The sequence below is a fragment of the Anarhichas minor genome, unplaced genomic scaffold, assembly GCF_050575085.1.
Source record: "Anarhichas minor isolate MPS153535 unplaced genomic scaffold, ASM5057508v1 ptg000058l, whole genome shotgun sequence".
NCBI classification, from domain to species: domain Eukaryota; kingdom Metazoa; phylum Chordata; class Actinopteri; order Perciformes; family Anarhichadidae; genus Anarhichas; species Anarhichas minor.
In genome coordinates, this window is record NW_027466504.1 from 1441388 (window position 1) to 1460439 (window position 19052).

The 19052-nt window shown below is 39.9% G+C and overlaps 2 protein-coding genes across 2 annotated transcripts in view; one reads left to right on the forward strand and one right to left on the reverse strand.

The window, feature by feature from the left end:
* Positions 1–2211, reverse strand: part of pdzd8 (PDZ domain containing 8) — a 49630-nt gene extending 47419 nt beyond the window's left edge. Inside the window, exon 1 of the mRNA XM_076076703.1 lies at positions 1188–2211. Coding sequence (XP_075932818.1) covers positions 1188–2077 — 890 coding nt within the window. The 5' untranslated portion in view covers positions 2078–2211. The remainder of the gene's footprint in view (positions 1–1187) is intronic.
* On the forward strand, positions 1430–18645 carry edaradd (EDAR-associated death domain). The gene is made up of 6 exons (XM_076076704.1): positions 1430–4782; positions 12137–12195; positions 12603–12645; positions 13724–13794; positions 16216–16264; positions 17564–18645. The coding sequence occupies exons 1-6, from the start codon at positions 4725–4727 to the stop codon at positions 17950–17952; spliced, it is 669 nt and encodes a 222-aa protein (XP_075932819.1). The 5' UTR covers positions 1430–4724; the 3' UTR covers positions 17953–18645.
* Positions 18646–19052: the final 407 nt, after the last annotated feature.

Consider the following 19052-nt stretch of genomic DNA (forward strand, 5'->3'; position numbering starts at 1 on the left):
ATCTCACAGTCTTCAGTATCTACATCCGCAGAAGAAGACTGTGAGGTATAGTTGAAAGTTCTGAAGAAGAAAACGTCAATAAGTGGACTGTGAGTTAACATCATTTTTGGGTCACACTACCAGTTCCAAGGTCAATAATTAGCTTTCAATCTCCACAAACATGGACACAAAGAAAAAAAAATGGAAATCTGATCGACAGTTTCCATGACATCTGGACAAACTTGTGAGCTGAAGAAGATCATTGTAATACACTCGAAAGCTCCAGAGCAGATTGGACCTTGTGGTGAGATTGATTTGTGAAGAAAGATCAGGTTTAGACGTCCTGTTGATTCCATTACCCAGGTCCTCCTCCTCATACACCCACAGTTAAAGGACAAATATGATCTATGCCATGTTGCCCTATTAAATACTAATTCTAACTGTAGGGAGGCAGAGCAGCTCTAGTGACAGTTCAGACAACAAAGAATAAAGTCAGAAATCCTTCATTTTTACTTATTTTCCAATCAAATTAAGCAGTACTTTAGTTTTTCAAAGGTTTTGCTATTTGACATCGACCATTGTTCTGACAACTTGAGCTGCTCTCTCTGGATGAACTACCAGTGGAATAAAAGTGTGAAATGGGTCATGAGTTTCTTAAATGTCATTTGCAATAATGTACGCACTTGAAGCTGACTCAATGAACCCACTTTTGTACTTTGTTTCAGACAAATACACTTCCAATTGTGCCTCTTGCTCCTCATTCTATAAGATGGGGAAATGCTATTAATGTAATATGATGTTATTGTTACCACCAGTGGTATGGTTTTAGAGAAAAGTAGAAACCAGTTCATAGTTCATGTAATCCATTGTAATAGCCCTGAACCCGCATGAGAGAAAAAGACACTTCATATTTATTTGGCAGTCATTTTACACATTGAATCTTCTCTCAAAGAAACAGGTCATTGGTTTATGTTGTATGCCAACATAAACCCGTCAATGCACTATAGAATGATTACTACTATTATCATTATTCTATTCAGGCCTTATCTCCTTATCCTTAATAATGGAGGTGTTTGTTTGCTTTTGAAATCACTCTGGTCTATTTTAACAGCTGTAGTAGGCCTCTGTGGGTTTAACGTTTGGCGAGGACTTTCTTCAGCCCACATTGCTGTAGAGTGATCACATAAACAGTGTTTGCTGTAGCCTACCTGATCTTGTAGTTCGGTAAGGTGTGTTTCTTTTTGATCACCCGTTTCAGCTGGTTCACTATGATGGAGGTGAGCTGAGGCAGCGGCCTTCCCTCAAACTGGGACTTCACCTCAAAGTCCACCAGCGGGTCCTCGAGGAAGGAGAAGGACCAATGGGAGAAGGGCATGCGCGTGAACTGCAGCCTCAGTCTACCCACCACGCGTCTCATCTTGACGAACAGGTAGGCAGACTTCCCAAACACCAGCTCGACGTCGATGGCGAGGTGAAAGCCGCCATTGTATTCGATGTCCACCTCGAAGTCGAGTTCCTCGGGCATGCCGTCCTCGTTCAGGTGCACCGGCTTCATAAGTTTGGCCGTTTTAAAGACCGGCAGAGAATTGCCCAGGGAGATATCCCTGAGACTGAGACCCTCCAGGAGCCGACCTGCCGTCTTGGTCTGCAGCAGCTCCTCAAACTCCACCTTGATCTTTTTGGTGAGCCAGTGTCTGACTGCAGGTGTGTCTCGGAGCTCTCGGAATAGGAACAGAAATATAGCATTTAGGAAATTGCACGTTTCGGGTCTGGCCGCATCAGCGGGCTCGCTGACAGAAGGCGGTGGCGGCTGTTGTTTGGGGCTGCCGCTGCTGACAGCGGTTTCCTGCTGCCTCGCGGAGGCGGCCTCTTGCTGTTTAGTTGCGCTAACGTTCGATGCCGTGCTGTCCTGCTGCTGCTGGCCTGGTTCGGCATGTTGGGTATTAAAGTAATCCTTCAGTGCGTTCTCAGGCACTACTTTGACATACTGCACTGTCCTGCCTATGGGCTCGGGGCTTCTCCGGTATATCAACAGAAACTGTAATATCAACGTAACGACCGCTCCGGAGAACGCAGAAATCAATATTACGTAAATCATGTCGAGCGGCTGCCGTCCCGAGGAAAACGCGTTTTCATAATCAAAGGTTTAGCCGCGTTAACAAAGCAAGTTCCACCTGGTCGCTCTCAAAGCTGCCATATCATCTGCTTCTTTCCTGAGCTTCAGGCTCTTCACCTGATTGGACGAACGGATTACGTCGCTCTGCGTAATGACGGAGGTAGAATGTGTTTCTTTAGATGCGTTCATGGTATGTCGGATTTACCAGCTGTCCGCAAGGAAGACCGGTTTGAGTTGACCTTATCCAGCAGGATACGTCATCCGTTTTCTCCAACTTGCCAAACGTGTGTGACCACAAGCGACTAATACTAATACTGCAGCAACTCTGTCCGATGTTCTCTAAGATGGCGTTATACAAGAGTAGAATTCATATGGGGAAAAAACGCATTTTTGTCGCACGTTAAATGTTTCCTGGATTAAAAAGAGAGCTATGAGCATGTGTCACCATATTACTGCAAATTAGCTGATTTTAATTGTTTTAACTGTTTGAATGTTTTTTCTCTCGCTATTATTGCATTTAAAGTCATTCCATTCCATCTAACCACATATTGTCAAATCAGGAAACGTCCTCGCTATTGTGAAATACTAATGTATGACATTTAAACAAGAAACATACAAAAATGTGATGAGCTTGTATGTTGTTATGTGAAAGATCTATGTTTATAATGGAGACAAGAACAAGTCAATGCTCAAACAGGAAACATTACAGCCTGCATTGGCTTTGGACAGGGTAAAAGTGTCTTATCCCCCTAAATCAATACACACACACACACACACCTCTGAACATAATGGTCCCTTATTATTTTTACTTTAATGCCTCAGTTTTACCTAAACATGTCACCATGAATCGAGTAGCAACATTTAGAGGTTGCCTTATAAATCTAAAAGGTAAATGAACAATAAACCACATAGGGCAATAAACAAAAAAACATGCATTGCTCTCTGTGGGTTCAATTTTGCAAGTATTTTACAATTGTTATAAAACAATATTTTCCATCATGTATCAACTAAATGGCTTGTTCACTGGCAGTGAAACTTTGCCCATGTCCATTCACAACAAGGACATAATAAAGTTGTCCAGGCCACACCAGTTGAGCCCTGTTTAGACCTCAAAGGTCATATCTTGTATCTAAATACACCTGCGTCACCTGACACGTCCCGCATCTTAAAGGGGAATTATACCATTTCTCGACCTGACCTTTAGAGTCAATTTTGGATCAATAGGTAAACATAGTAGAATAGCCACCATTACTTTAGAGGACATTTTACAGTCAGCCAGAAGAAAATGTGACCTTAATGTATGTAACAACCAGCAGCTTTTGGAGGCAGTCACATGCACAGACTTTTTATTACAATCAAATGTAAAAAGAGGAACCTCTTTTGGGGATAGAGAATGGTCATGCAGGCCTCACAGATGTCTCTCTGGTGTGATATTAGGACAAAAATTAAGCAGGGAAGTATTGCATTAGAGCACCAAGTCCAGCACTTTTTTTGGAAACTTGGGGGCAGCAGGTTCATAAAACATCTGTGAAAATCTGTGAAAAATGTTCGTCTGAAGAAACCGGATGTTGTCTCATGTTAATCTTTCAGCTAACTTTCAAAGTCCTTCGCTGGCTGGCTGTGCCGTTTAAATGCGTTTACCATGAATTTCAGCATATAGGTGCACTCAAATTACTGACTATAGGATGTTTGCTGGCTTTTATCCCACTGTTCTTGTCATCCTCTTGTTGTTATGTCTATGTATTGTCTCTTGTCTTTCAATTAAAAAAAAAAAAAAAAAAAATTATAATAAATAAAAAAATGCGTTAACGAGCGATAAAATAATTGTTGGCGTTAATTAATGAATGCGTTAACGCGAAATTAACGCGTTAACTTGCCCAGCACTAATATATATATATATATATATATATATATATATGGTTTGTGACTGAGGGAAAGAAAGTCAGTTGAATTTGATGAAAGGGGAAAGAAACTTTTCAAAACGTCTTACCTTTGTATTTACAAGTAGCTCACAGATGACTCTCTTTCGAAGAAAAATAGATCTTTAAAACAAGATTTTTGGGCATTTCTATTTTCACATCTTCTATTATGACATGTAACTTTACTTTATAAAGACAAGGACGCTGTTTTGACTTGAACTGACCAGCTGGTGGCGCTGGATGCAAGTCTAGGAATGACCAAAGTCATACTCTGGGGAACACTAAAGTTCCAAATCTCATGGCAATACATTCAGTTTTTGTAGATATATTTATGGCCACAAGTATCTGGACAATAACGTTACACTCTGAATCAAAGTGGCGTGGCTGAAACATGTGCATTGTCAGAACTGCTATTGGATTGAATGGTTCAAAGCTGCACTTCAAGCTGCGAGAAGGTGTGCAGCGCTTTTACGTATTCGCCTATTAACGACTTTCGAAATGAATATTATTACATTTCCGAGGGGACTTTGAATGCGGCATTGGTCCTTGTGGGCTACCTTTTCATCACCAAGGTGTTTCATTGGTGTGAGCTGCCGCCGCTGGGCTGCTGTCGGCGCGTGTTCTGACTTCCGACTGAAGGATTACAGTTAGTTTTGAACCTGTTAACGTTACATACGGACTTTATATCTTACCTTGATACATCCCGCTGCATGGCTGACGTCATAGATTCAACAATGAGCAGTCTGAGGGCGTTTAAGGAACCATTTGGTAAGTCAGATATTTCAGTGTCTTCATAGACTCACTATCTATATTCGGTAGTTTAAACATACAGTATGTTACAGTGTTAACTATTTTATTCAACTCCGCTTTTCATTTGTTTTACATCATCTTAATGAACGTTGAAAACTGTAGGCTAACATTGAGACCTATGAAGTGGATCCTGTCATGCTGTATGTCGTATTGTCTTTTTATAAAATACAAATCATATTTCACCATTTGATTTTACCATTTTAAATATTTAATTTTATTAGCTTAATTGATATATATTTGTAACATTATATTTCGTTAGTTTGAGGGAAAACAGTAGGTGTTTCCTGTTTCGCCATCTGCAACCACAACCATGAAAGTTTCCACAGTGTAAAAATTCCCTCACTGTAATAATAATAATATACCATGTGGTGATAAAGGTGGGTCGATAAAGAGTTTGTAGGTGTGCATAAAAAGTCCATGGTTCCCCCTGCACTCAGCCCACCACAGACATTTCTGACTAGTCATCAAATTATTTGGTGATATCAAATTCTGATGCACATGTACGTTATTTGCACAAAGCTACAGTACTGTTGTAGTGTTTGTATACACCCACAAACAACTGAATGTGCCTGTTCAGAAGATAGCTGTATGCACGGACTGTGTGTGGAGACCATTGTATCAATCACACAATCACACAGCTCTTCCATACTGCCAATTATGTCATTGTTTTGGAAAATATTAAATTCCTTGATCCCCTTTATTCAACGTTTTACTAAAACAGACTAAAATACACATTCATCATTTTTTTTGTAATGTGATCATACATTAATGACCTCCTCAGGTCATTAAACCCCCAAATTCTCCCAAATACCTTGCTGTCCTCACTGGTAGCTACAACCCAGGTGGCAGATCCCAAACTTGTTGTCAACAGTGCCTTATAACTGGTATGTACACCATTAGTAAATGATTTATAACCATTAATAAGGACGTTAGTTACAACCTTTAGCTAAACCCTGCCAAAAGGGTGCTTTATTATTCCCTCCTCAACACTCAGCAGAGAAGACATTGTCTGCATAGGATTCAGTGATATGAGACAACACATCTATGAGCATATGATTGTACGCTTTCTATTTTATTCTTGTTTTCAGTGACAGTCGGTGAGGGCAGAAGCTCTTGTCTGCTCTCCAGCATGTTGTTTTTGATAAGAGCCAAATGCATTAGTTTCTACAGTAAACTCACTACTCTGTAGGCCTTGTTCAGCTGAAGAACTTCTCTGGTACATTTTGATTCTGTTCCATACACACATTCATGTTTCCATCAAAGAAGTGTGGCTTTCCAACACCTGCTGTCTCAGCTCAGAAGCAAACATGACCTCATGGCCTGTGTATATGAATGTACTATATCATTTCCTTTAGGTGTAACATTTTCCTGCCTCTAGTTACCTAAACCCCTTTCACAAACTGTGTTTGGATAATGAACACGTCTTTAGCCGCACTGCAGGTTAATGGCTGTTTGTCTGCAATCCTATATGATCCACGTATGCGCTGTAGTTCCCTTCCTCACTAAACTGTAATTCATTGCAGATCTTGAGTTGATCTAAAAACTATAAGCCAGGATGTGGAGTTGTAGTTCAGTTAAACATGGCTGCTATAATATTTAAACTGGAGATTTAAGTTGGTTTAGTTGTAACTTACCCGTTTATTGGATTTTCATTTGTTTATTTGGAGACTTTATGCATGACAAAACATTATATTCTTTTTATCAAGTGATAAAGACTGAAAACAGGGAAATTAATGGTATCGTCTGTCACTAAAACCTGTTTGCATGTATAATCCAGGAGTCAACTTGTGATCAGTTTTTAGTTATTTAATAGCACGAGACTGGTTATGGACCTTTCATACCACAGCTGAGCAAAGCCAAGTCACTAATGCATTTACACTTATTGCAGCTGTGACAGTAGTGCTGGTGAGCAGATGACGTGTCACCTTTCTTTCAACCTTTTTACTGACCTTTCGTGCACAGTGGCTGGAAACTGTTGGACCTCATGTGAATAGCTTTGTGCCTGCAGGTGTATGGGTTGACTCATATGATTTTTTTATTGGCTCGCATTAATAGAGATATGTGTGGTTTAAAGTTGATCTCTTCACTGAAACTTGAAAGAAGTATTTTCTATCGGCTTTGTAGGTGTTTTTGAAAGGTTTGTTCACCCAAATGACACACAAACATATTTTGTCATGTATCTAGCCATGCACATAGTTTGCATCTTGTCCATCTCCATTTTAGTTTTTGATTGGCGCCATCTTGTTTTTATTGTGGTAGCAACCTGTCAATCACAAGGTAGCCCCGCCCTAAAGCATATGCTTTATGGTCTATTTTACTCTAAATGGACCATAATTTACTAAATGAACATGGTCAATTATAAATGGACTGTACTTGTATAGCACCTTTCTAGTCTTCCAACCACTCAAAGCTCTTTAACACAAATGTCATCATTCACCCATTCACTCCCATTTATACACTGATGACAGGGGCTACCATGCAAGGTGCCACCTGTCCATCAGGACTATCTAACATTCATACCCATTCACACACCACAGGCTTTGGGAGCAATTTTGGGGTTAAGTGTCTTGCCCAAGAACACATCGGCATGGACTAGAGGAACCGGGGATTGAACTGCCGATCTTTTGGCCACCCCTAATTGGGGAATATGATCCTACCAAACCTGGCAACTCTTCACTGCGATGACATTACATTACATTACAGTCATTTAGCAGACGCTTTTATCCAAAGCGACTTACAATTCAGATTCTATCACAATTCTACACCGTTCTAGCACAGCTACGGGAGTAATTTTGGGGTTAAGTGTCTTGCTCAAGGACACATCGACATGCGACTAGTGGAGCCGAAGCCGGGGATCGAACCCCGCTTTCAGTCTTTATGCTAAGCTAAGCTAACCACATCCTGACTTCAGCTTTATACTTAACACACAAGATAAGATTGTTATCAAACTTCTAATCTAACTCGCAGTGAGAAAATGAGTAAGTGTAAATCCCCAAATGGTACCCAGTGCACCTATTCAGTGGCACAGACACTACAGTACAGCTGTTAAAAAGGTTTTGCAGAATGTTTTTATGTGACTCAGATCATAGAGAAATATCCAGTGTTGCTTGGAAGATATGTCATTAAAGAGGTAATATAAGCATTAAAATACCTGTCTAATCCAAGAATACACACACGCAGTGACAGAGAGACACTTTCAGCTATGTACCAGAGAGTTTGTACAAGGTGTGTGTATATATAGCTGCTCTCAATCTAGACTTCACTGTGGCATGGGTCAGGTATTGGCATGCCATTCACCTCCATTCATGTGTGGAAACAAACTCATGATAAAGCACACAGCCCACGACACAGACTGGAGACATGGGTGGTCAAAACGGAGAAAAGCTAGGTTCACCTGTGTGGAATTATGGCCCTTAGCAAGTTATTATGATGTGGTTTGTATTTCATCTCTTGAACTTTATCCAGAGCGTGCCGTTACATGCCCCTGCATTCCCAGAGAGGGAGAAACAATGCTCAACTGATCTGGGGTTCGACTTACACTTGATAATTGGGTAACTGGCTGTAAGTCCTAATACTTAATGCACTGTATGTCAAGAAGAATACCACCCAGGGGTGCAATGTTTAGTTGTGTACTGGTAGTTTCGCATTTTTTAACATATTAACTAGAAATCACCTGCAGTTTACATTGCTGCATAATTTCGCGAAAAATATGATGACTTTATAGGTTGATTTTCTACAACCATTACTTTACTGAAACCCTGCTTGAGATAGGTAACCCATTACAGTGAGCAATTGCTTGCCTTTACATTACAATTGTATTATGTGGTAATACTATTTTAAACTTGGACAGCTTTTGAAAGCTTTCTTTTTTTTTATGCATTCAAGGAATTTTAAGGTTCATCTGCCCCTTTTATACAGCAAGGACTGTTTTTCAGACAAATATTTGATAACAAATCGAACAATTCATTGATTAATAGAGAATCTAATTGACTTTTTAATAAAAAATAAAAAATATTCATCTGTGCCTCTATGTACCAACAACTACCATCACAGTTTTATACGGATTCAGTTGAAAAATGTAGGTTATTGAAGTCAGAGATTACATTTTCAAGGTAGCAAAAAGGGGCTCAGGTCATCCAGGCCAGTGTCCCAGAAGGCATTGAGTCCACATTGGACAATTTCACATTTCACCCAATTCCATCATTTAGTGCCAGCCGAGAAGCATCATGCCCTTTATGTAGTGAGGTAGAAAGAAAGGGTGTGGAGTGACACATATTTCTGCCAATAAAAAAATGGAAAACGAACACAAGTGTGTAGTATGTTCAGCGTGTCAGTCAGCCATGAATTATCAATTCAACACTCATACACCCCCATAACCAACAGAGACTAATATAGACCATAGAAAGACCGAAAGCAACTTAGGAGCAAAGTGCAACATGTCAATATTTCCGAGTACACTTGTGTAGGCTGGTCTACTTGTGTAGGCTGGTCAACTGTGGTGGAGGGGTTTTACCTTTAATTTCCTCTGTAGTGGGTTACACCATCTGTCACCTCCTGTGTTCTCTGCTGTTTAAAAAAAGGGAAAAGGTTTAATTCCATTATGAGAAATCCACTGATAGTACAAGATAAGACAGTGGAAGTACACCTAATAAATCATGTAGAGATGTATCTTACTAGCAGCCAGGAAATGCAGCACCATACACTGGAAAATACCACTTTGACATGTTAGGCCGACAGTAGTGTGTGTGTGTGTGTGTGTGTGTGTGTGTGTGTGTGTGTGTGTGTGTGTGTGTGTGTGTGTGTGTGTGTGTGTGTGTGTGTGTGTGTGTGTGTGTGTGTGTGTGTGTGTGTGTGTGTGTGTGTGTGTGTGTGTGTGTGTGTGTGTGCGTGCGTGCGTGCGTTGTTTGAAAAGGCACAGTAATGATGCACATGTGCCGATAGAAAGTTCACTGTCTGGGTCATGACGAGTGCTCATGTATGTGGAAGGCTTTTCATAGTTACAACTAAAACAGTTGTCTTTCTCATTTCTCCCTTGAAGTACTGTGTTAAGAGCATTTTGCCACCAGCTTTTCAAAATATCAACATTTGTGGGGGATTTCCATCTGTTCTGTAAACTACTACTTTCTATGAATGTGGTTGCATTTGAGCAGGTAAGGTTACGATATTGTAACCCTAGTACTATAAGCACAGAGGGAGCCCTCTACTCGACTCTATAGATAACTCTCCTCCAATCACGAGCATGCATCAGCCCAGTGAAACTTGCATTAGCGTAGTCAGTTAATCAGTTTGTGTACTGCAAGCATATTCTGTGTATTGAAGCCACCTCAACCTGAAAGTACACACCTACAATGCTTATGCACATTTGGGCGAATGTCTGCAGAGCCTTTGTGAGTTAGAACCTCTGCTTTGGGAAGTACAGCAGATTTGCTGTTTTCTTCAAGACGTTTCCCCTTTTGTGTATGTATTATCAAATGTACTGTAGTTTTAGTGGAACATACTGTAGCTTAACATGGCCCCAGTAAATCTTACCAATGTCCCCTTAAAATGTTGCACAGATGCATAACCTTGTTAGGTTTTTTAGAAGTGGTTCAAAATCTTTACTCTGAGGACAATTCAAAAAATCTGTACTGAAGAGTGTTTTGATTTCAGACAGAAAATCAAATAAGTACTTGTCGTCCACTGTTTCTTGCCACACTCATTATTTCAGACTGCCTGTATTCTTCATATAATATTTCCCCATTTCTAACTATAAAGCAAGGAATCTGTCTTTATGAATCCCTACAAGCAAAACTTCCGCTCCGAACAAGCAAGTTGTTCCTCCTCAATAACATTAGCATTTTCTTTTCTTCCATAAGACATTCATAGTATATTGCACCATACAGAAACATCGACAACAACTGCAGTTGGGGTAGCAATTCAAAGATAAGTCTTGTTTTATTCTATATTTGTCTCATTGTCCCATGAAAAGGCCCAAAACCAATAATATCTTACTCCACATCAGGCTGTTATTCTCAAACTTGCACAAAGACACTTTTTACTACATTTTTTGTATTTCTCAATTCAAGGTATTACATTTCTTTGAAGTGTCACTGTAAAAATGTTGTGTGATTTTTCAACAAGTCACACAATAATGCTTGACACAACTTGGACTTGATGTGTAGGATAACTATCCATCAGCAGCAATATCTGGATTCTTCTGATTTTCGGAATCTGTAATGTTTGAAGTCTTTGGCCCATTGGTTTTTATATACAGTATTTAGTATACTAAAGGCATCAACTGTAGGACGGTGTATGAGGGTTTGATCCAAAGTAAACTCCAGTGTGTGAGTGGCTCCTTATTGTGTTTGAAAGAGTTGATTGAGCTCTATGGCACAGAGGAAGAAGCTTATCAGGCTTTGATACTCACACAATACTCCAAGACTCCATTAACTGTTGGTTTGATCTATTCATCGGATTAAAAAATATAGAATATCCTATATGATCATACTAATCCTTTAAAGGTTCCCTGTGGGGTGTGTGCCCTTTAGTGGGGCAATAGAGCAATGTTGTTATATGTTTGGGTCTCCTCAGCAGTGATATGCAGGCTGCTTACACGGTCTATGTGACCCACATACATGACTGCTCTCTCTCAAGTGAACAACACCTTGAAAGCTGCATGGAGGAAATGGCCTGCTTACACCTGGTCACTTCATCCTAATTGTAGTTTTCCATGCAAAATAACGTTTCATCGTCAGAGTGTAACCCAAGAAAGGCCAGATGAGTTCTTTATTTGGAGCCCTTTGGATACAATGGCTTCACAGTGATGTGGACTGACGAAGGCCCACATAGCCCTACCCCGGGACTGAAAAGCTGCCTTTGTGCTGCTCTCCCAACTCATCCGTGAATGTGCTTGTTAGAAATATTCCTTTTCAGTGCTGAAGACATTTCATTTAAAAGTGTTCTGTGTTGGAACAGTTGTTTCATTGTTCCTAAGAACTTTTATGCACTAAAACCTGCTTTGCTTTTGGAGGGTAAACACACGACTGCAAGACTGACGTGAATCAATATCATGAAAAAGTCTTCCTGCTTTTACAAATGACAGTTTACCTCCTGTTAATGCTCATGATGTGTCATTACTACCCAGTTTCACTGCCTACATTAACTTGTCCAACACGTCACACTCACTACTAGAATATACTCATTGGCTGGAGGAAGTGGTTTTTCTGTGCATCTTCCGCAGTTGATAGTTTGGTGATAAGTAGGAAGAGGATGAAAAGAGTAGAGGTGACAGCATGTAGATGCGATATTGAAGCATTTCCTTTTTTTGTAACAGACAGAAGCAGCTCTGAACCTGTGGAGGACACAGACACCACCAGCTTTGTGGCAGAATTTGTAAGCACCTTTTCTTTGATCTTTCCTCTACTCATGTTGTTTAGCTGCCTCATTGTCTTGACTTGTCTTCTCTCCAGTTTGCTTTGCACTGATTTTTCATTGTTCCTCCTCAGAAAGCAGTCTTACTGTAATCTGCTAAGAAATGTACCATAACTGAACACACTGTGCTGTGATTGGTAGAGCCCGAGGGCTCACTGAAGAACAGGTTGCAGCAGGCTGTTCTCTATCTTTGCACACTAGAGTCATGTTCTTCCACAGGCACAGACCACATCTTGAATGTTGCTGCAGTCTTATGAACAGACTGACAATAAAGCCCCGAAGAAAAGGGTTCACGAAGCAGGTTCCTCTCCTAAGCTTTATTCATGTTCTCTCTAATGTTATCGTGTCTGCCCTTGTCTCTCCCACAGTCCCTGGAGGCCAATTATCCAGTGCAGGTGACAGATCCTAATGGTAAATAAGGGTCAAACCACAATGGTCCCTTTTACAAAGCATATCATACACACTGTACATTCTCAAGTCAAAGTCAGAGTGGCCAGCACAAACAGAAAAGGGCATGGTAAAAAACACATAGGGGGGGGGGTAGCCTTTATTATAATAGCTCACATGGTAAACTCAGCATTATGTATTGCCACAGCACTAACTCCATCATACATCTATCCATCCATCTAATAGTTTCCAGTGGCTTTTTTTCAATCCCTGGAAGGCTTTTATTGTGAAACATTTGTGCAGGAAGTGTTGAGCTTCATTGATGAGAGATTAACAGCGATGAGAAACTGCCAAACTGGAAGTGACTTGATAAAGATTAGTGTACTTGTAAGTAGAGGTGTTGAGTTTGTGTCAAATAAAAGTTGAAACTTGAGTTGTGTTTCAGCAGCCAGGTTACAAACATGAGAAACAAACAAGGTGTGCAATAACTAGAACATGACAAATAAAATACTATCATACAAATAGAAAACAAAAACTGAGACTAAAACTAGGTATGACATGGAGGAATGTTGAGTTAGCATCGACATCTAATTGAAACAGGAACAGAAAACAGTCCTCTGAGATAACTATAGTAAAATATGTGAATAAAACACAGGAACCTGGGTCTAATTTACAGCTGTACTAAATGACAACCCTGTTTTCTCCAAATATTCGTTCCCATACAACTAAAGTTACAACTGTAACTTAATATAAGTGAACTTTGACTTTTGATTTCACACGGGACACAAACAGCAGTGTCCCGGGTGAAAGTCCTGTGTTGACTCATCCATCCAGGCACTCTCTTTCTGTAGACTATGATGAGAAACATATTTGTGATATGTGAAAAACAAACGCAAATGACAGTTAATGAGAATGTGAGACCAGGCTACAAATGGCCAAAGGCCTCTCTGCTGTTGCGGTACACTGAGACCAGGCCAATTGTCAGTACATTTTAAGCTGTCTTCTGTTATTGTAGAGAAAGTTCAAACACATTTGTCAGTGGTTATTAGTATTCCTGCAGTGTTTTATTTCATCAGAATACACTGTAATGTGTCTCATGCAGATGCTGTGACACTTCACCTGAGCTCCATGGCCTCTGGATTCCTGAGCCCCTCCTCAGACAGAATAAGACAGGTCAGTATGGGTGCCTTTAATGCAACCTGTGTTTGAAGGTCCCTTATCGTCATCTTTCACAGAGACATCACTAAAAAAATATAGATTTACACAGAATGATGTTACACAAGTGACAAAAAAGCTTAATGTTTAGCTTCTCAGGCCCCCTGATCTTCCTCTCTCTTCTTCTTTCTTGAAGGTCAGGTAGTTTAATGCTGATGAATATTCAACCACAAACTGTTCCACCTGTGGGAAGCAAGCACGCTTTCTTATCATGAAGAGCAACATGATGTATTTAAAATACTGAATGTATCAGTAGTAGTGAATTGGTTGAGAAGGTCCGATGAATCACACTGTTCCATTCAAACTGACCACCGATTCACGTTTAACCTGCGTCACTGAGTTAGCGTAGATGCAATACAGTTTTTTCCTTTGATTAATTTCCTCGCGACAAATCTTTTAGAATAGACTGTCCAACGTTCACATCATTTCTCTAACAAACTTAATCCAGTCTTTCCCCAAATATTTGAATGAGTGTGGAAACATGTTTTAAGTGGTTGTTTGATTTATAAGACAAGTGAAAAGTCTGAAAACTGTGACTTATGCAGAAAATATTATATAATGCACATACGTTTTAGGCCTATCCAGTGGCAGTTATAGATAGGCATTAAACAGAAAAGTCAACAAGATACATCGGCATAATAAACAGCCAATGAGATTAGAAAGATTCACACTAGCAGCAACAAACAACCAATAAAGATCTTTCTTAGCTCCCCTGTGGTTCTTAACAAAAACATGTCTAACAATTATTTCAATTTATTAGGTATAGGAGTAAAATCAGTCAGTTTATATCTATGTATAACTGCCACCCACGTGTGGTCTGATGTCTAACAATTAGGATGCTGGGCAAGAACTCGGCCTGAAAAGTCTGTGCATTAAATAATATATTAGTGTATTCTCCAAATATATGACCGCCATCAACCAATCACCAATCACTGTCATTACTATGCGTCTGTTGATGCGGATTTGGATCTAAATGCATATAAACCTACCGAGGCAGAGGTGCACTCAGTGGGTACTTCTTCGTTGAGGCGGTGAGTATACAGGATGTGGTTTTGTCCCACTGAACTGAAGGTGCAGCTGTGAGTATTGCGAATAACGCAGCAGGAACACAGAAGGCAGAAAGAGTGTTAACGTCATTCTCTGTCATGCAGCTTTCTAAGAGACAACATTGTTCAAAAATAAACTTGTAAGGAAATGTAAATGTTAGCAGTGGGACTTGAAAAGAGAATTGGTCCATTCCACTCTGTCCAATCACCACTACAATGTATACATCCCTCCAGGTGTAGTGTCCTGATTCTCTGCCTTGATGTGCCGTCGTGTGCAACGTGGCTTTTGTTGAGGCATGTTTAACTAAACGTATCCACAGTTTGAGGCACATAACTTGCATAAGTGGAGACATGCACCTACCACAACCAAACGCATATCAAAAGAAACTGGAGAAAGCCCTGCTGTTCGAAAACCAATTTAATGTGACAACAGCCTACTGCTGAAGGTAGTCAAATTAGCCAGATGTCAACATGGAAAAACAGCTGATTTGTCTGTTTATGAAGTTTTGAAAATGTAGCCAATAAACCAAACAGTTTTGTGGAGCTTTCAGGTGAATTCTACAGCGTTTTCCACTTCACAATATTAGGCCTATATCTTAGTCCAAAACTTTAAGGGAGTAGAACCAGAATAGATGGTAAAAGGAGGGAAATAATATATACAGTATATACCCCCAATATATTATATAATATCAATATAAAGTTAAATATTAAGGCCTATTCTCAATCATACAGAATCAAAGCCAGCAGGTGCTCTGCAGATTTACAGATACATATTTAACTTAAAAACAAACAATGAACAAATTAAATACGCTAATATGTTGAGTTTGTTTCTTTCATTGTCTTACAAGTCAAAATTAACTTAACATTTAATTTGTACAATGACAACCAAAACAAAACTGTTGATGTGTGGAGAGAGCATAGACGTAATTTAAGAAGTGGACATAGTCACCGTGACGTCACCCATTGGTTTGTGGACTGACGTTTTAAAGCTTCATCATTTTGGCTGTCGCCATTTAGTGTTTGTTTTTTTAAAATCAGAAGTAACACAAGAGGGTGGGCGCTTACATTAACTTTCATGACGTGAAAACACAGAGAAAGGCTTAAAGTTATAAGATGAGAACACAGACAAATCTCAGACCGCATTGACTTATCTTCCCTTTATATTTACATTTTCATACTAACTTGTGTATAATTTGCTGGTGTGTAAAGGGATGTGTGTGAGGACAATGGTGACTGTTTCTAATGTCTTCATATTGCAGTTGAGTTTGAGCATATGAGTAAACAGGATGTGATGTAACTAGTATTAATCATTTGTGTTTCTCTTTTATTGTAGCCAGTTCAAGATGTTGAAGAATGCACCTGCCCAACATCTACATCTCCAGGTATATTAATCTGTTGTAATGTTAGTAAAATCATGACTTAATCCTTCTGCATTAAAAATGCCTTCATTTGTTATTGGATTTTTAACTAAAGATTCACAGCATCATCAGCCTTATCAATGCAAGGACATTTCATTTTGAAAACATACTGAATTAGTTTGCTGTGAAATAACAGCAACAGTTTTTTAAAACATTTTGTAGGTGGAATAAATATTAGAGCAACAACTGCTTTACCCAAATGCACAACCAGAAAATTACACAATTTAATAATTTGACATAGTGAGCAATTTCACATTTCTCTCAGTTTCTTAGTGTCACACTTTCGCTAGTGTGACAGTCAGTGTCTATCTGTGAACTTATGGTGGGTGTGTCCCTTTATGGGTCCTCTTAGTGTTCCCACTGGGCACAGAGGTGTCTAATAAAGTCTTTCTTCAAAAGGCAGACATTGAAATTCCACAGTTTCTATCCTCTTTAAAAGAAATACTTACTTCTGCCAGCTATAAGCAAATGAAGACAACAGTACTGAGCCCTCCAATCCATTCTTGTTAATGTAGACACACGGAAGGCGTGTTTAACAGCGTTACCAGGTGCCTATTTTCAGGCACCCTGGGATAAAAAGCTGCGCACGCGGCATGAGGAACAACCCATTACAGCTGGCAGATATCTTTTCTTTCTTTCATTAATGTCAGTCTGCGTTAAATACATGGAGGAGGAGTTGATCATTTTAGTGCAGGGCTACCCCGACTATTCCACCTCGTCACAACATCCGGTTGCAAGGTCGGCCAAACTGCAGTAAAGCTACTGTGAGCGATTGACAGGGCTGGAAATCCATTTATCTTTGTTCTGACTTTGTTTAGTTTAATCAGCGAGGCTTACTGCGGCATCATCGTCATCACATCGGGCAGGTTTTGGTTGCTTAGTAATGGCAGGAGCGCAACCTCCCCAAGCACCTTGGATAAAAGGATTAAAGTGGAAAGGCTAGCGCTATTGATGTGACAGCACCCTACACATGTTAACAGGAACAGTATAGTTAAAACTATATGTCTGATAGCTGACAATAGATACAGGTGGGAGACATGGGGGGGGGGGACCACGAGGTCACAGGGACACCCAAAATGGCCATACTTTGCAATAGCCTTCAGGCGGCCGATAGTCTAAGTGACTGAATAAATGATTCAGAAATTAATGAAACTTTAGTTGAGATATTTATTCCATTTCAGATTTTGTGTCAGTATACTGTAATTTGCAATGTACACATTCTCTTGTGCTAACTTAATCTTCCTTGTCCGTCTCTGAGCTTAGACTACCCCAAAGAACTGCAGTTACTAAGGAGCCCCTGTGAAAAGTGCTGCTGCCCAGCACCTCCTCCCAAGATAAGTGACCTCATGAACGACAAAGATCTCCTGGACTTATTGCGGCTCAAGCTGGATCCGAATCACTGCACCATCAAAAACTGGAAGAACTTTGCAAGTCGCTGGGGGATGAGCTACGATGAACTGACCCTGCTGGAGCACCGGACCCAGGGCTCCTTGTCCCACAGCCCCACCCAGGAGTTCCTGCTGCGCTACAACCAGAAGACGGTCACTGAGCTCACCGAACTTTGCCGCATCTACCAGCGCATCGATGTGCTACGACTGCTGCAGAGCTGGATAGAGAAAGACTGGCCGTCACGCTGGCAACAGGCTCATTAACTCCATGTATATTTTCCTTTGGTCAGGGTTGTACTTGTTAGGGATTTATTCTACTACGTAAGCTTTTCATCGTTAGTAACTTTGGTAAGTGATCTTAAGAAAAAGATAAAACAATGACCAACAGACAGAATAGCACATACGTACAGCTGATTAACAGTTGTTTTTTTCTTTTAGCCATGCTAGCCGCCTGGCTCTATGGCAATGTTGTTTTGTCTGATGGCCAATCTGTTGTTCTGTCGGTTGTTCCACCACTTTGATCCCTGGTTATTTAACTGTTAGACAGAGCACACAAACATTTTGTACAAATATTCATGATTTTAATTACCTGAATTTCTCCATTTGGGATCAATAAAGGCTTATCTGGTCCCCAGGGCATGACTCCTATGACTTTGGGGAGCTCCTTACTTTACCTATAGCGCCATCAGCAGGTCAAGGTTTTCTCTTATCCAGTGTTATAGCTCAACATTCACTACATGGATTGGTACATGTTTTTGTACATTCATGGTTCCTAGATAGTGTATCCTAATGACTGGTGATCTCCTGACTAGCACAACCAAAAGGTTGACATTTATAGTTTTGAGCGTAATGTCATAAAAACTATTGGATGGTTTGCCAAGAAATTTGGTGCAGGCATTCATGTTCACCTCGGGATGAATTGCAATAAATTTGGTGTATCCTCTGCTTTTTTGTGAAGCACCATCATCAAATTTGAATTGGTCTAATACTCTGTTTTTTGACAATTATTTTGCTGAAGTCAAACTCCCATCAGCCTCAGCTGTAATTTGTGTTTAGTGATATTAGCAAATATTAGCATTCTAACATGCCAATTTAAGTTGGTGAACATATTAAAAATTATACCTGCTAAACATTGGCATGTTAGCATCTTCATCATGTGCATGTTAGCATTTAGATCATTTATTCATAGAATCAGAATCATAACCGTTATTGCCATGGTATGTTGAACATACAAGGAATTAGACATGATGGGAGGTGCATAACATTTAACAATCAACAACAATCAACACAGTGCAAAGTAGAAACATATAAAAATTTACAGAAAGATATAAAATAAAGTGAAATATAAAATAAAGTGCACAAAT

What these genes read in the sequence shown, in the direction of transcription:
- edaradd (XM_076076704.1), top strand. Translation starts at nt 4,725, where the DNA reads ATGGCTGACGTCATAGATTCAACAATGAGCAGTCTGAGGGCGTTTAAG. An exon ending in CCAGCTTTGTGGCAGAATTT is followed by an intron (nt 12,196 to 12,602) that starts GTAAGCACCTTT and finishes TCTCTCCCACAG; the next exon opens with TCCCTGGAGGCCAATTATCC. An exon ending in GCAGGTGACAGATCCTAATG is followed by an intron (nt 12,646 to 13,723) that starts GTAAATAAGGGT and finishes TGTCTCATGCAG; the next exon opens with ATGCTGTGACACTTCACCTG.